The sequence below is a fragment of the Erpetoichthys calabaricus genome, chromosome 1, assembly GCF_900747795.2.
Source record: "Erpetoichthys calabaricus chromosome 1, fErpCal1.3, whole genome shotgun sequence".
Lineage (NCBI taxonomy): Eukaryota > Metazoa > Chordata > Cladistia > Polypteriformes > Polypteridae > Erpetoichthys > Erpetoichthys calabaricus.
Window position 1 is genome coordinate 150907286 of NC_041394.2, and position 16377 is coordinate 150923662.

The 16377-nt window shown below is 37.1% G+C and overlaps 1 protein-coding gene across 2 annotated transcripts in view; it reads right to left on the reverse strand.

Moving 5' to 3' along the window:
- Positions 1-1407: 1407 nt before the first annotated feature.
- Positions 1408-16377, reverse strand: part of mdm1 (Mdm1 nuclear protein) — a 133064-nt gene continuing 118094 nt past the window's right edge. For both annotated transcript variants that reach the window (XM_051922507.1, XM_028807264.2), the window contains 2 exons: positions 5505-5567; positions 1408-4139 (listed from right to left, as the gene is read on the reverse strand). In XM_051922507.1, coding sequence (XP_051778467.1) covers positions 4030-4139; positions 5505-5567 — 173 coding nt within the window. In that variant the 3' untranslated portion in view covers positions 1408-4029. The remainder of the gene's footprint in view (positions 4140-5504; positions 5568-16377) is intronic.

The following is a 16377-nucleotide window of genomic DNA, read 5'->3' on the forward strand; positions in this document are numbered from 1 at the left end:
TCCAGGGAAGCAAGTAACACTTGGAAACAAGATTACCCACTAAAAGATGGATCGAAATGCAGGGAAATCACATCACATTCTGCATAAATGTTTCACACTATTTAAATTGTCACTTACATGCTGTAGTGTAATTTAAAAAAAATGCTTGAATGGACATCACACATATGACAAAAGTGTGAATTAGGATGCCAGGCTGTGCTTGAAACATCTAAATCCTTCATGATGATCCCAAAGCACCATACACAAGCATGTGTTTACTATTGCCTCAAAATGATCTCACACACTGGATATCCCATTATGGACATGGTGTTGCAGAAACTATAACTACTTTAAAACCTTAAAAAGAAAGCCTTAGAACATTTTTTTTATTGTTACGTCACAGGACACACAGAGAACTCATCAAACCACTGTCTGCTTTCTCTGAAGTGTACGTTTTTGTTAAGTTAGCAAAAGTAGTAGATAAGCAAACCACAAGCTTTCCGAATAAACAAGTCCATTTCTCATCATCTGTGACTCAGTACAATATTCCATTATGAAAACCCTTATAATTCCTTGCTTTCAAAAGTGAAGAAAAATTAAATGGAATGATTTGATGGTATTAATAACCTGCACAAGTTACAATAAGAAATCCATTAGGTAGTGTCACAGCAAGAGCACATTTTGAAGGACTACTTTTTTTTAAATTTTTTTTTAGCATTTGACACTCACTGGCAGGGCAGTATCTGGAATGTCAACACCACGTCATGCCTTCACTCACTCAATGTCATATAAAGGTGTATTAAAGAAAATGAAGAAACAAAGTGCTAAAAAGGACAAGTTTCCATATGAATACAAAGTAACTGATATTCTGTTGTGCGGCAATACAAACCATTTACTTCATTTTCAAGCAAATGTAATAAGCACCAATTGGTTTGTAGATAAGGGCGGCACAGTGGTAGCGCTGCTGCCTCGCAGTAAGGAGACCTGGATTAACTTCTCAGGTCCTCCCTGTGTGGAGTTTGCATGTTCTTCCCGTGTCTGCGTGGGTTTCCTCCAGGTACTCAGGGTTCCTCCCACAGTCCAAAGACATGTAGGTTAGGTGCATTGGTGATCTTAAATTGTCCCTAGTGTGTGCTTGTTTTGTGTGTGTGTGTGTGCTCTGTGGTGGGCTGACACCCTGCCCAGGATTTGTTTCTGCATTGTGCCCTGTTCTGGCTGGGATTGGCTGCAGCAGACCTCCATGACCCTGTGGTAGGATATAGCGGGTTGGGTGATGACTGACTGGTTTGTAGATATTCAAGCATACTAGCTCATAATATTACTGATAGCACTGATTTTTATTTAATTATCACTGACATTTTATTCCAATTACATGAGGACTTTGGAAATAAGTAGCTGACCATTGCACCTGAAAAGTAAAAATACAACTCACAAGAGATTTATTGTTTATTTTTATTTCTTGACTTTAATGTTAACCAAAATCTTTTATGTCTCTCCCACACACAAGCAAAATGACCAATGAAAACTTTGCAGTTCATTATGCAAGATTTAACAACTAGCTGTGATAAAAATAAAAAGATATAAAGGTATACATGAAAAATACATAAGCTATACCATTAATTTTAAACTGCGGTTTGGATTCTTGTATTTACTGAATGATCAAAATAATCAAGTCTGTAAACCAAAAGTATTCACAAACCATACAGACATTTTATTTTAGTAAGCATCCTTTATAGTAAATGTTACCTCAAATGTCTCTCAAAGACAAATCACAGGTACAGCAGCTATGAGGCCCTTTCACACAAAGACTCCACCCTGTGCTGTAAATGCCACCATTTTTCAGCACTGATATTAGTGCAGTTAGATGTTTCATTACACACTACCTTTAAATAAAGCAGGGTCATTCACTTTACCTTTCAATAAGAGCCTACTGGGGGGGGGGGGGGGGGGGGAAGCTTCAGAAGACACATAGGCTAACTGTTATTTGATTAATAAGTTAAATTATGAAACAGTGTCAGTAAATGTAAAGTTTTCAATAGCAGTGCTGGGAAGCTAGGTGTCACGCCATCTCCATGGTATTTTCATGTCATCCCTTTGGGTTTTTTTTCCCTGGGCAGGTGAGTTTCTGCTATGTAAAGTTAACTCAGGTTCGAGTGCTGGTGTGAAAGTGCCTCTACAGTTTGCACATAATCAATAAATTGACTCTACACACACAGCAGAGAAATGAAGCAAGCAGGGAAGAGCAGAAAGGGCAAAGTCAGCAGAATGGAATGCAACATGGAGCAAGAATGTCATGGAGAATTTAACAGACAAAACTGAAATCATAGTAAACAGGATGCATCCTCAGTTTTGGCCAAGATACTAGAATAAAAGAAGTGTCAATGAAAGACACAGTGGCTTTGGGTTAATAAAAAATAATTTTTGTACAAACATGTAAACCTGTAGTAAGAATTTTTTGCTAGGAACCAATCTAGGAAACTTTGCATGTGTACTATGTGAGCAGCTGTGTGAATTTGGTATACATTAGTGACCTTGAGACTCCATTTTACTTTATTGTTATATCGGATTCTCCTCCTTCATGACCACTTTCCAATACTTCACTGCACTTTTTTTAAAAGAAATGTTACCAAGTGTTTATCATGGCAATGGAAAGAAACAGCTGGTGGACTACATCAGCCCACAGAGGGCCAGATCTAAAATTCCTTTATATAATGCTATAATGAAAGGTCAGACACACAAAAAAATAAAATGACAATCATGTAGCACCACTGCAACATCTGTTACATGGAATTTAAATATATAAAGTTCATACAAACAAAACAACACAGACATACAAAATTAGGACTGCCAGTAACTACCAATACCCCAACAGCTTCTGTAACATCCTGTGCACGTGCATGAGAGTTGTAAGATTCAGGGGAACTACGGATTTTTTTCATCCAAAATGTACTTTTTTTATTGGAGAAATGGTGAAGAAGAATCAAAAAGTACAACTGTGCCTAAACTCGTTCATTCTCTTTTTGACCCATTTTATTTCAGTACAGGGTAGCCAATTGTGGACCAGCCCTGGATGAGGTAGAAGGCCAGGCTAATAATCAAGCTAATCTGCATGTCACTGGGACGTGAGTGAGAAACTTGGAGAAAAACCCAACATGGACATGGGGGAAACATACACATTCCTCATTTTAAACAAAAGTTGCCAGCTTCTATAAAGCAATTAGCTAACATGTTTACAGCTTATTGGCAACATGTCAATACGAGACTAAAATGCTTACCTGAGCTTTCTGAATTAAACAAGCAAACTCGGTTTCTTATACTTTTAACACCCTGTGTTGTTTTAAGTTCTTTGTAGTCAACCAACATTTTGAGTGGACACTCAAACATGAAACTATTATGAACTGTCTACAAAAGTTGCAAATTCATATATCTTTGTAACCAATGTTAATTAAGATTAATGACTAGTCATGATTCAGTCCACAATACCTCTAATTCAAAAGGTCTTTTATAAAAAAAAGAATGCACATCCTTTTCATGTGTCTAATATATAGGGTTAGAATCAAATTGTGAGTAAAATTACTTAAATGACAAAAAAAAATGTATTTTGAAATTGAAAATAAAAGTTAAGTGAAAAAAGGAAAAAAACAGCAGGCAATAAGAGCAAGATAAAAAATAAATCTGAAACTTGCAAGTAAAACATAAATGGTACAGTGAAAAGGACAATTTTACAAGAACTAAAAGATTATTAAAAAAAAAAAAACAAAAACAGGATTTTTTACAAGAATATTTCCATTGCATTTCCAAATATATTTTCAATATTAAAATATTTGTAATCAATTTAATGTAAACAAACAGCATTATTAAATAAATTGTATTTAAAAAAGATCAGAGGTGTATCACTTTTCTAAAATCTATACAATCACATAATTAAGAATCAAAACATTCCCCCATTTAGGTTTAACAAAATAGAAAAAATATAAAATGCTCCATTAAAATACAAAATATTTGCCTAATTAAGAAATTTTAGTGGTTCTCCATGATCTGGGGATTGAATCACCTAGTGTTCCAGAAGGTTTCCTTCCTCTTCTGTGCTCGTTCCAGAACCAGAGAGGCTAAAGAACTTGAGGCTGCTGAGCGAGCAGAAAGCTGAGACATTCGGTCATCTGTTGAAGAAAATGAGCACATCAAGTGATAGTTACGATGACTTGTTTTAGACAGTTGAGTTACAAACTCAGTGTGTCTCTTTCATCAATTTTTTGTGAGTGTGGATGGACCTGTAAACATGCTGTACAATGTACTAGTGCATGGGGTGGGTTCCTACCTTATACCCAAAGCTGCTAGACTAGGTTTTAACCCCTGAAAACCTGAACAGGATATGCAGGTTTAAACATTTATGAATTGACGGATGGGTCGCAGATTTTTGTCTACTGGAATATTACAGGACCATTTAGTTGTGTAGCACTTGAGACTGAAGTTCATTCTGTTATGAGGCAACCAGTGTGCTTCTCTGCTCTAGAAGTAAATCAAGTCAACACAGCAACAAGTATCTACTTTACATCTATAGTATTCATGAGGTTTTTTTTAACAGACCAAATGAAATACTGCCAAGTTTAAAAATGGTTCAGTTAAGCCCCAAAACTGCCCTTCTGCCTCTCTGTTTAGTGACACAGACTACATGCTGAACATGCAAAAAACTTTTCTTTGAACAAAAATATTAACACCTAGAAACTGAAACTGAACATCCACACTGAACACTAACAGTGGGAAAATATAGAAAAGACCTACACTACAAGGATCAAATGAAATTTGAGTCCTGCACTCCTCCACCGGAAACCCACCCCATGAAGTGGTCAGAATCGTTATTTACATAAGCTTACAAAAGCTGGAAACTTGAACTGCTGTTTAAAGCATTAAAGAACTCTCTCTCTCATATAATCCCAAGCAGTCTGGCACTATTCACAGTAGTGTCTTCAAATGCCCATTTGATTTTAAAAACAAATGAAAAGACGTTGTGAAGTTAAATGAAGGGACCTGGGCGTAAACTGTGTGATACTTTAGTGACTGCTGACATTAGTTGTGCCAGTCATCTAAAGGGTTTCACTTTAAATCTTTGTCAGTGCTAAAAATAACACTACTTTAAAGCAAAGTTGCATTTTTAAACTTGTGTACCTGCAATAGGTGAACCACAACAGTTGCAGAATACTTTATTTCTCTGGCAACGTATTCTTGCCCAGAAAGACAGCTATTGGTTATATTGCTGTTTCTTTCAATTATTTACAAAGAACAAAATATCAATTAATTACTCTGACTTAGATGATCCAGTTAAGAGTTGAGATATATTATTTCATCTGTATTTGTTTCTAGGGTCAGATGACTATAATCTGTGTATCCATAACAAACAGAAGCAGACTGTAAAAATGATGTGATACTTCATAAAAAAGAAAAATGATAGCAAAGCGCTTTGAGTAGTGAGAAAAGCGCTATATAAATGCAAAAAAAATTATTTTATTATTATAATCATACTATACCATTGTCATCACAGTCACAGGGAGGTAGCCTGTATAGTCCAGCTCTTGGACCCCCTATGTCACCTTTTGAAAGGAAAACAAATCTCATTAACATACACAGAGACAATAAGCTTTTAAATCTCTGCAGTCATCTTCTCAATGCAAAGCACTACATATTCATAAAGGAACATCACACAATCTAACTTCAAAACAATTTTCTCTTCTAATGCTAACATCCACTTATAAACCCAATGAAGTAAACAAACAATATAGTCAACACGACACAAAGACTACAAAAGCAAAAATATATAATGCTGAAACAGGACAACATAGTAAGCAATATTACATATTTATTATTTGTAGGGTTTTATTAATTCATTCTTATCATATTAATTCATATCATTTTATTAAAAAAAACTGGCTCTTAAAATTCCTAATAGAAATAATATAAATTAAAATCTGGTTTATTTTAAAGATGTGGGTGTTTTGTTAAAAAATTCTAGTCTAAGGCTTTCATTGCTGAGAACTTCCCCACACAAAACATATTTTCAGGTTCTTAACCATTTCTGTAAGCTTTAGTAAGGCAAAGAAAAACAAAATCATCATTATATTTTCTTTTCAATATTGCAAACTAGTGTCAGGGCCCCTTCACCTCACAGCCTTCTCATTGACATTCTGGAAAAAAATAAAAAGGGAGAGTAAGGTTTGGAACAGCAAGTACTGACAAGGTTTTCATTCAATCATAGAGGTGTTTAACTGACTAACTCATGTCTGGTTGTACATAACCAGTCATGAATGCATAAGGGGCTGGGCATGAGATGTGTAACATTTTACGAAAATAGCATCTCGGAAAACTTTGATTAAAATAAATGAAAGATTATCAGATCCTGATGGGCATAAAACGTTATGGTGTTGGGAATTTATTCAATTCCAAATTAATTCTGGTTAACATTTTATGCAAAACGGTGAAAGGGAATTTATGAAAAATGTATTTGCATTAGTCATTAATAAGATCACTCAAAAATTATTAATGGCAGGAATCTTTAATTGCATATTTAGATGGGGCTTCACCAAACTGCAACATCTAAAACTGCAAACACAATTACACAGTTAATTACAGATCACAATCTGTCTGACCATTTGACATTTTTTGTTCAAGAGAATATTCCTTCTCATCAGTTGATCATAATTAATCAAGTATTACCTTCTGTTAAATCCTGCAAATACTGTGCTATTTTTTTCATCTTCAACCATGCTCCTCTGACTCTGGATATTTATTATGTCATGTTAACCTGGCATCTTAATCCATAGTTGCTAATGGATGAGGACTTTATAAATTTCATATATACCAAATTTTTTTTTTTCTTTCAGAGCCCAACACTTACTCAGACACTATGGGAAACACTGAAGACAGTTTTACCTGGAAAAATCATCTCGTATGTTTCACATAAAAATAATCAGACAATTAAGAAGGCGTAAGAACTGATTAGAGAATTGACCATGAATAACCTAGATTAATGTTTCTTAAACTGTCTTAAAAGACACCGAAATGTTGTACATATGATTGTGTATTAAAATTAGCCTACTTCATCCAAGCGTGAAATCTGCAGTGAATGATATTCCACACTTTGTTCAGCGTACTATTTATTGCATTGTATATATTCTGAGAAATAGCATATATAAACAATATCGCTGATGCATCACATGTTTCTATGTTCCAAAAATGTAAATATTCCCCATGACATGATCTCCCTTTTCACAAACTGTGAAACATCCAAACTGAGATGAAAGACAAGCAAAGACATGACACAGACAAGTTTGTGAATCGAGGAGATGATGGCACTCATTTGAAATGTTGAAATTAATGGGTGTGGTGATTTTCAGGCTGTTGTTGGCGATATATATAGTGATAATATAGCAGCGATATGCAAATGCAGTTTCAGTGGCCATAGAAAACTGCTTTGTACCTCATTTTGCGTTCAGCATTACGAAGAAGATTTTGTATTAAGTTTAATGCTTTGGTGAGGAAAACTCCCTTCACATTACACTTAATGTGGTTCAATAAATTTCAATCTATTGGGAGTTTGAAGGTTGTGTTTGTTGGGAGTGTTGAGAACTGTTAGAACAGCAGGAAATACAGAGTGAGCCAAAAAGAAGTACCACATTTCAAACGTTTATTCTACAAAAACACAACAAGATAAAATAAGTTTCATTACAACACAAGAAAGGGTATAGAAAATAGATTTTTTTCACTGTGTTTTAAAAATGTCTTCAAGGTGGTGGCCATCATTAGCGATACACTCTTCGAGACAATTTCAGTACACTCACATGACTCATTCGGCCATTTCAAGGGGAATAGCAGTGATTTTGTGGCAAATAGCGCCCTTGAGGGCTTCAAGGTGTTGAGGTTGGTGTATGTATACCTTCGACTTGAGATAGCTCCACGAGAAGAAATCGCACAGAGCGAGATCAGGCAAACGTGAAGGCCACCCGACACTGCCGCGCAGGGAGATCAGCTTCCCTGGAAACATCTACCACAAAACTTGCATGGATCTCCACGCCGTATGAGCTGTTACTCCATCCTGTTGAAACCAGACATCCACCACATCTATTTCTTCCAGTTGGGGCCACAAAACGTTCTCTAGCATTTCGATGTAACTTTGTGAAGTGACGGTGACCGCTGCTCCACACTCCTCAAAAAACTAAGGGCCTACAATGCTAAATTCTGCAATGGTGCACCAAACTATAACACGCTCACTGTGCAGGGGTCTCTGATGAAGTTCACGAAGGGTTGGTTTCAGCCCAATAGCAACGTTTGGCTTATTTACACAACCATTCAAATGGAAATGTGTTTCATCGCTGCACATGACGATGGGATTTCGATGAAAGGTTTGCAGAATGTTCACGCACAACTTTCTATGGCTCTCCCTTCTAACGTTATCTTATTAACGTTAGAAGACAGGAACTGAGGAAGAGCTCAACACACTGTGCAGACTGCATGATAGGTGGAGGGGGAGAGAAAGAGACCACTCACCTGACAATAGGTGTGGAACAGAAAGACAGCTATTCCCTCTGAGCCAATGTGAGCACTGGATGACAACAATTTGGCACAAGTGGTAGACATAGAAAAGGAGAACATGGCTGGGAAAAACAGAAGTCAGGTTCGCCTGCCCAATATTGTGTAAAAATTTCTCGTGCCACAAAAACAGCTGATTCATCAAGGCATGGACCATACAAAACCTCCAAAGGTGTCCTGTGGCATCTGGCACCAAGACGTTGCAGCAAATCCTTTATATTCTGCAAGATGCAAGGTGGCCCCTCCATGGATCAGACATATTTTTCCAGGAAATCCCACTGTTACGCAATTGACTTGAGATCTGAGGAATTTGGATGCCAAGTCAACACCTTGAACTCTTTGTCATGGTACGCAAATCATTCCTGAACAGTTTCTGCAGTGTGGCAAGGTGCATTATCCTGCTGAAAGACGTCACTGCAAGTTCACTGCTATCAGGGAATACTATTGCCAGGAAAGGTTATACTTGCTCTGCAAAAATCTTTAGGTAGGTGGTATGTGTCAAAGTAAGGTCCACATGAATGTCAGGACTCAATGCTTCCAAGAAGAACGCTACCTAGAGTATCACACACGCACCCGGTGATCCACGTAATATAAAAGAAAAATGTGACTCATTAGACAAGGCCATCTTCTTCCATTGCTCCATGGTCCTGTTATGATGCTCATAGGGGCCGGCATAGGTGCCCTTTGATCGTTTTGTGGATATGCAGCAAGCCTCATGTGCTAGCTTTTGCTCTCCGCATGCATCATGGGCCTTGGGTGCATATGAACTATTACCGGTTCATCTCTTGTCCTTCCTTGCACCAATTTCGGTAGGTACTAACCACTGCATTCTGGGAACACTTCACAAGACCTGCAATTTTGGAGATGCACTGACACAAACATATAGCCATTTCAATTTGGCTCTTGTCAAAGTCACTCAGATTCTTACTCTTGCACACTTTTTCTGCTTCCAACACATCAACTTCATATATTATATATCCATCCATCCATCCATTATCCAACCTGCTGATAGATATCCTAACTACAGGGTCACGGGGGTCAATTTATATATATATATATATATATATATATATATATATATATATATATATATATATACATATACACACACACAGTGATCCCCCGCCTATCACGGAAGTTACATTCCAGACACACCTGTGATAGGTGAAAATCCGCGATATAGAAAGACCATTTTTTTTTTTTTTTTTTTTTTATAGTTTAAGCCTTAAAATATCCCCCCACACGGTTTAAACACATGTAAACTTATTAAACCGCACTTTGTAAACACATATGATATGTGGATGTCGGGTTCTCTATTATAAAACATTTTAACATCACGTAAGACAAGGCAGTGAGACAGAAAGACAGCTGCTGTACAGGCTTTTAAATGATTGACACGCAGAGTGACAAGCAGAACAAGTATCTTGGCAGAAACAGCACAAAGTCCACTTCTCCTTAGCGTGCATTCAGCTCAAAACCCCTCCCCCTTTCACAACGCGAAGTGGTAGGAGCGTAGCGCACCTCCAGGCGGGTATGGAGTTTGAGCGAAGCGATCGAGACCGGATCATCTTGGACAGACACTTTGATGACACGCCCTACTTACAAACAATTTAAAACAAGTTCATTGACATCTACCCTAACAGTTGTTGGAATGCTTTTGGTGAGAAGCAGAACATGCAGCTTGCCAGCAGCAGCTGCAGAAACCCAGCAGATAATTCAAGCACTTCTCCTTAGCGTGCGTTCAGCCCTCATCCCCCGCCTGCCCTCCTCCTTCAGAATGCGCAGAGCAACAAGCAAACAAGCAGAACAGGCATCTTGATAGAAGCTGCCTGTAGCTGATCTGTCCACTGTGAGCAGACGCAAAGTGGCAAAAGGACAGTTGCTGTACAGGCTTTTAAGTGATTGATACAAAGCGCTTCAGCTGGCCAGCAGCAGCAAGACACCAGCTGAACCGATCGCATCTCTTTTGCATGCGTTCAGACCCCCCCTTCACAACCCGAGCAGCGTTTTAAGTATCGCGAGAAAGAGATTTAACCATGCCCGGGACAGGAAATAAAGGACAAATATTGTTTTTACAAAAGTTTTAAAGTAAAAATGAAAATAATGCATATGTAACAATTCCCATGAAAATAACAATCACTTTATATTGTTTATCCGGTAAACCAAACCCGGAGGTGGGCGAACGAAGCGAGCAGGGGGCTGCCCCTAGTAATAATAATAGTATTAATAAATCCACGATGTAGCGGGGGATCACTGTATATATATATATATATATATATATATATATATATATATATATATATATATATATATATGCATACATATACACACACACACACAGTCCACTTTATTAGGTATACCTTTCTAGTTGGACCCATTTTTCCTTCAGAACTGCCGTAATTCTTCGTGGCAAAGATTCAATAAGGTGCTGGAAACATTCCTCAGGGATTTTGGTCAATGTCGACAGGATAGTATCACACAGCTGAAGCAGATTTATTGGCTGCACATCCATGATGCGAATTTCCCATTCCACCACATCACAAAGGAGCTCTATTGGATTGAGATCTGGTGACTGATGAGGCCATTTGAGTACTGTGAACTCATTGTCATGTTCAAGAAACCAGTTTGAGATGATTTCAGCTTTCTGACACGGCATATGCCGCTCCTGTATTTTTCTTAACCTGCCAGACCTGGCTTTAACAGCAACTGTGTCTGTGGCCTTCAATTTCCTGATTACATTCCTTACAGTTGAAACTGACAGTTTAAACCTCTGAGATAGCTTTTTGTAGCCTTCCCCTAAACCGTGATACTGAACAATCTTTGTTTTCAGATCTTTTGAGAGTTGCTTTGAGGATGCCATGCTGTCCACTCTTCAGAGGAGAATCAAAGGGAGGCACAACTTGCAATTGACCACCTTAAATACCTTTTCTCATGATTGGACACACCTGTCAATGAAGTTCAAGGCTTAACGAGCTAATTCAACCAATTTGGTGTTGCAAGTAATCAGTATTGAGCAGTTACATGCATTCAAATCAGAAAAATTACAAGGGTACCCAAATTTTTGCACAGCCAGTTTTTCACATTTGATTTAATTTCACACAATTAATACTGCTTCACTAAAAATCTTTGCTCAGAAAACAACCCAGTACTCAGATGTTCCTAGGAAATGAAAGACATATCACTGTTATCTTTTTTGTTGAAAATAGAGCAATCCAGTTTTTAATACCTGGAAAAGTTTTGGGATTAAAATGCTCAGAGATCTTTATAGAGACAACATATTTACATCTTTTGAACAATAACGTTCAAAATTCAACCTCCCAGCTACACATTTCTTTCACTATCTTCAAATTAGAAATTTTGTTAAACAGAAATTGCCCGATTTCCCCCACCTCGCACCCTCCACAATGCTGGAAAAAATACTGCTCAATTTCGAGGAATTAAACACCATTTCCACATTATATAAAATCTTATTAGAGTCCCTACCTTTCAAAGATCCAAGAGGACATTGGGAAGAAGATCTCTTAATCAATATATCAGAAAAGGAGTGGAAGGTAGCAAAGCAGAGAATTCACTCGAGTTCTATATGCGTAAAGCATAGAATTATTCAACTAAAATTATATATCGAGCTCATCTGTCTCGCTTAAAACTGTCCAAAATGTTTCCAGGGCAAGATCCAACCTGCGAACGCTGTGGTCGAGCTCCTGCCTCACTGGGTCACATGTTCTGGGCCTGCACCAAACTAACATCATTTTGGACAAAAATTTTTAAGTGCCTTTCAGATAGCCTTGGGGTCGCAATCCCTCCTAACCCATTAACAGCTGTGTTCGGTGTTCTTCCAGATGGACTTGAATTGGAGAAGGACAAGCAAACGGTGATTGCATTCACTACACTTTTGGCACGCAGACTTATTTTGTTAAATTGGAAGAATCCTAATTCTCCTCTGATAAGTCAGTGGGAAACCGATGTTTTATATTATTTGAACTTGGAAAAAATCAAATTCTCAGTTAGATGATCTGTACAAAATTTTTTCAAAGCCTGGCAGGATTTAATCAATATTATTTTAGAATAAGAGAAATAACTATTACCGCAGTTAAGTCCCTTCTCCATCTCTTATTTACATATATATTTACTTCTCCCTTTCTTTTGTTTAATGTTGCCTTATTAAAAAGCCCTAAGCAATTTTCCTTTAGCTAAGCTCTCCTTCTCAGGAGTGGGGTTTGATTTGTCTTCAATTTTGTTGGGTTATAAATTGATCTATTTGTATGGAATGATTACAATGAAAATTAATAAAATAAAAATATATAAAAAAAAGAAAATAGAGCAAATTATTATGCAGGCTGGGAGGGGTTCCCAAACTTTTTCATAAGACTGTACATGCATATATTTAAGAACACAGTGTGAAGGAGATATAGAGCAGAAGACTGGAGCACACAGCTGTACTGAACAAGCTATTTTATCAGACAGGACAGACCCAAAATAGCTCTCATTTTTTACACTTCTGTTTAATTTTACTTTGTGTCATCACTGTATTAATTACACTGCTAAATATTTTGTTTAATAAAATGACATATTTATCATTTGCCTCCTTTATGTTTAAGGACATACTATATTGGTTTTCTCACCTGCACCCTAAATAAAAAAAGCAAAGATCAGCATTGTGGGAAAAGGTTACATAGTGCCTGGCATATAATAATCATATATAGCATGAGAAATTACAAATTAAATGGAAAAATGGGGTAGAAGCAGTGCTGTCTTTGCTTGTTGGTCTGTGCCAGCAATGAGGTTGACCTAAATACTGTAACCACTTGCCCTTGTATCTCAACTTGTGGTAAATCTAGTCTCTGAGTCACCTGTGGCATCAAATTTGCAACTTCAAAAAAGTCAAAAAGTAGACTGCTTTCTCTTCATTTTCTTTGTAAAAAATACATTTGTGACTTAAAGCTTATTTTTCTTACCTGTATTGCACTCTAAACCCTGCAGTAACTGGGAAAATTAATATGATTTGAAATGAGTTTAAGAGATGCTTACACAGCAGGAAATTGGATCCGATTATATTAAAAATACAGAACAACAGTCAGTCATTTTTTTTTCAATTGCCAGTTCTTACATCTAGACACTCGATCAGAGCAGTCACCTACAGCAAGTTGTGCAGCGGCTTCCTTTACAACTGTAACCATTTGCAAGTTATGGTCACTGAAAGCACAATTAACTATTTAAATATATTCTTTTAAGCATCCTTATATATACTACGATAATAATAAAGGAGAAAGTCATGTAATCTGAAATCCATAATCATAAGCATATTTGCTTAATATCTGAGTGTTGGTACAAATTTTATGTAGCCATTAGTTTTAGAAATAGACAAATCTAGTTTTAGATTCTGTAAAACAGACTTGTGTATTTGTTTCTTTTTCAACAGCAAGTTAAAATAGTTGAAATATTACTCGATCTGATAAAAACAGCATTTCAATGTTCGGAGTTATCCATCAGTATTATTGCTATATGACCTACTAGTACTGCAAACTTTGAATGGGACAGTTAATGAATGATTGCTTCCTCTGCATTTCCAAAGGGATCGGGGAAACCACTTGACACTTTTTAAAAATGAGTTTGTGCAGTATGCCTCTCCTTTACAATTAAGTAATCACAGTATCTAAATATTTCTGAATATGAGGAGCACTGTGTATTTACATTACAAATGTGGTATAACCTATTTAAACCAAATGTTAATATTCTATAGAATGAGTATTCATCTATAGGGAAAAACGGAGTTGAAAAGTTAATTTCACTAGATAATGGCTTACTAGTTCAGAAGAGACGATTCTTTTTAATTATTTTAACTATTTCTTTCCATATTGTTGTGATGAGTTGTCAGCAAGCAGCTTGTGTATAAGCCTTCCTCTTTACCATGACTTTTAAAAATCAATGAGGCCATTACATTTGGAAATTCAGGTTTTATTTCTGATATGTAAACAATATATCTGAATTCACATTTATGTTTTCTTTCTCAGTGAATGAAAAGGACATTTTAAATAAAGAGGAAACTTAAAATGTACAATACATAGCATAACAAAGTAGGACCTAACTTAGAAAAGGTTGGGATGGTAAGGAAAATGAAAATACAAAAACCACACGGTTATTCTTAAATTTACTTTGACTTTAGCTTCATTGCTGACAGTACGAACCCAAGATATTTCATGTTTTGTCAAGTCAGATTCATTTCATTTCTTAATATACATTCATTCATTCATTCCTGAATTTCAGGCCTGGAACACACTCCAAAAAAAGTTGGGACGGTGGCTAATTGGGACAAGCAATGAGGTAAAATAAATAATGATGTGATTTCAAACAGGTGATGTCAAATAGGTGATTGTAATCAAGATTTAGTACAAAAGCAGTATCAACAAAAGCCTAAATCTTGGAGGAGCAAAGATGGGTAAAGGATCTCCAGTTTGCCAACAAATGTAAGAGAAAATTACTGAAATGTTTAAAAACAAAGTTCCTCAAAGAATGATTGGATGGAATTTGCATATTACTCCTCCTACAGTGCATAATATTATTAACACTAGAATTACCAGAGCCTACGAAAAAACTCGTAAATCCGTCCCACCTTAAATCGCGTCTTAAATCCGTTTGCACCTCTCCGCCAGAGTCCTTTGTCATCTAAATGTGCTGATAAACAAAAGCTACTAGCAGCCAGCTATTCCATCCCCCCACCGACTTAGAATGAACTTCTCCTAGCTCAAGCCTTGCCTTGATTTGATTACCTGGGATTGAAGTGGAGCTTTAGAGTGGAAATAATTCTAGCGTTATTTGGAATACACGCATTTCATGTATGTTCCATTTCTATAGTAGGCTGTGCAAACACATTTTTAAAACAGAAACGTTTTTCATATTCTAATAGTAAACAAGGGGGCTCCGCCCCCTGCTCGCTTCGCTCGCCTACCCCCGGCGTTTTGAACCCGTGCCCGCTGGGCAGCTACGTGTCCGGATGACGCACGTTTAATACGGAGCGTTTGCCCGTGTCATTCTGGAGTCCCCCACTGGTAATACAGAGCTTCGTCCGTACTATTACGCGGTGCATTTTGGACTACTGCGGACCCCGTAGTTTTTCTCGTTTCAGTTTGTATCTTTGGTCAGTTGAGCTCATGTTTTTCAAGCTTTTGAATTCCGGTCTTCATTATCTGTAACCTGCTGACCAAGTGCGTGGCCCCCTTGTTCAACCTGTTTATGACGTTTTACTTTGCTTTCTACTCTGTCTTTAATTTCTGACCTAGCTTTATTCCGGTTTTGTTTCAATGACACTGGGTCCGTGGTGATTATATGTAAAGGAGGCAGTCTAATTTTACCCTTTTGACAACTACGTGTAAATTCATTATTTGTATTGCCAGTTGTTTCTTCTGGGAAGTTAAGTGAATGACAATGATTGCAAATGACATTCATTAATCCAAATGAATTTTCCTCAATAGTGGACTCATTATTGAAGGCGTTGTCAGCCAACTGGCGTAAGCATTTAGCAGGTGTCTGGCGTTGATGTCCGCGACGGGCATGTTTTGCTTGTGGCGTTTGACTGACGCGTTGTTGCATGTACATTATTTGTGACGCGCTATTTTGTAGTTTTAATTGATTTGCCACCGCTTTGCGAAATAAGGAGGATCGCACTCACTGTTAATATGTATCCTTTTCTGCAGTTGAACGGTTAATAGTGCTTTATTGTAAGGAGATACACCTATGCTCACACCTATGCTGCCTAGTGTGAAGGTGTTCAGATGACGTATGTTTAATATGGACGTTTCCTTTAGAAATGTGGTTTTGGGT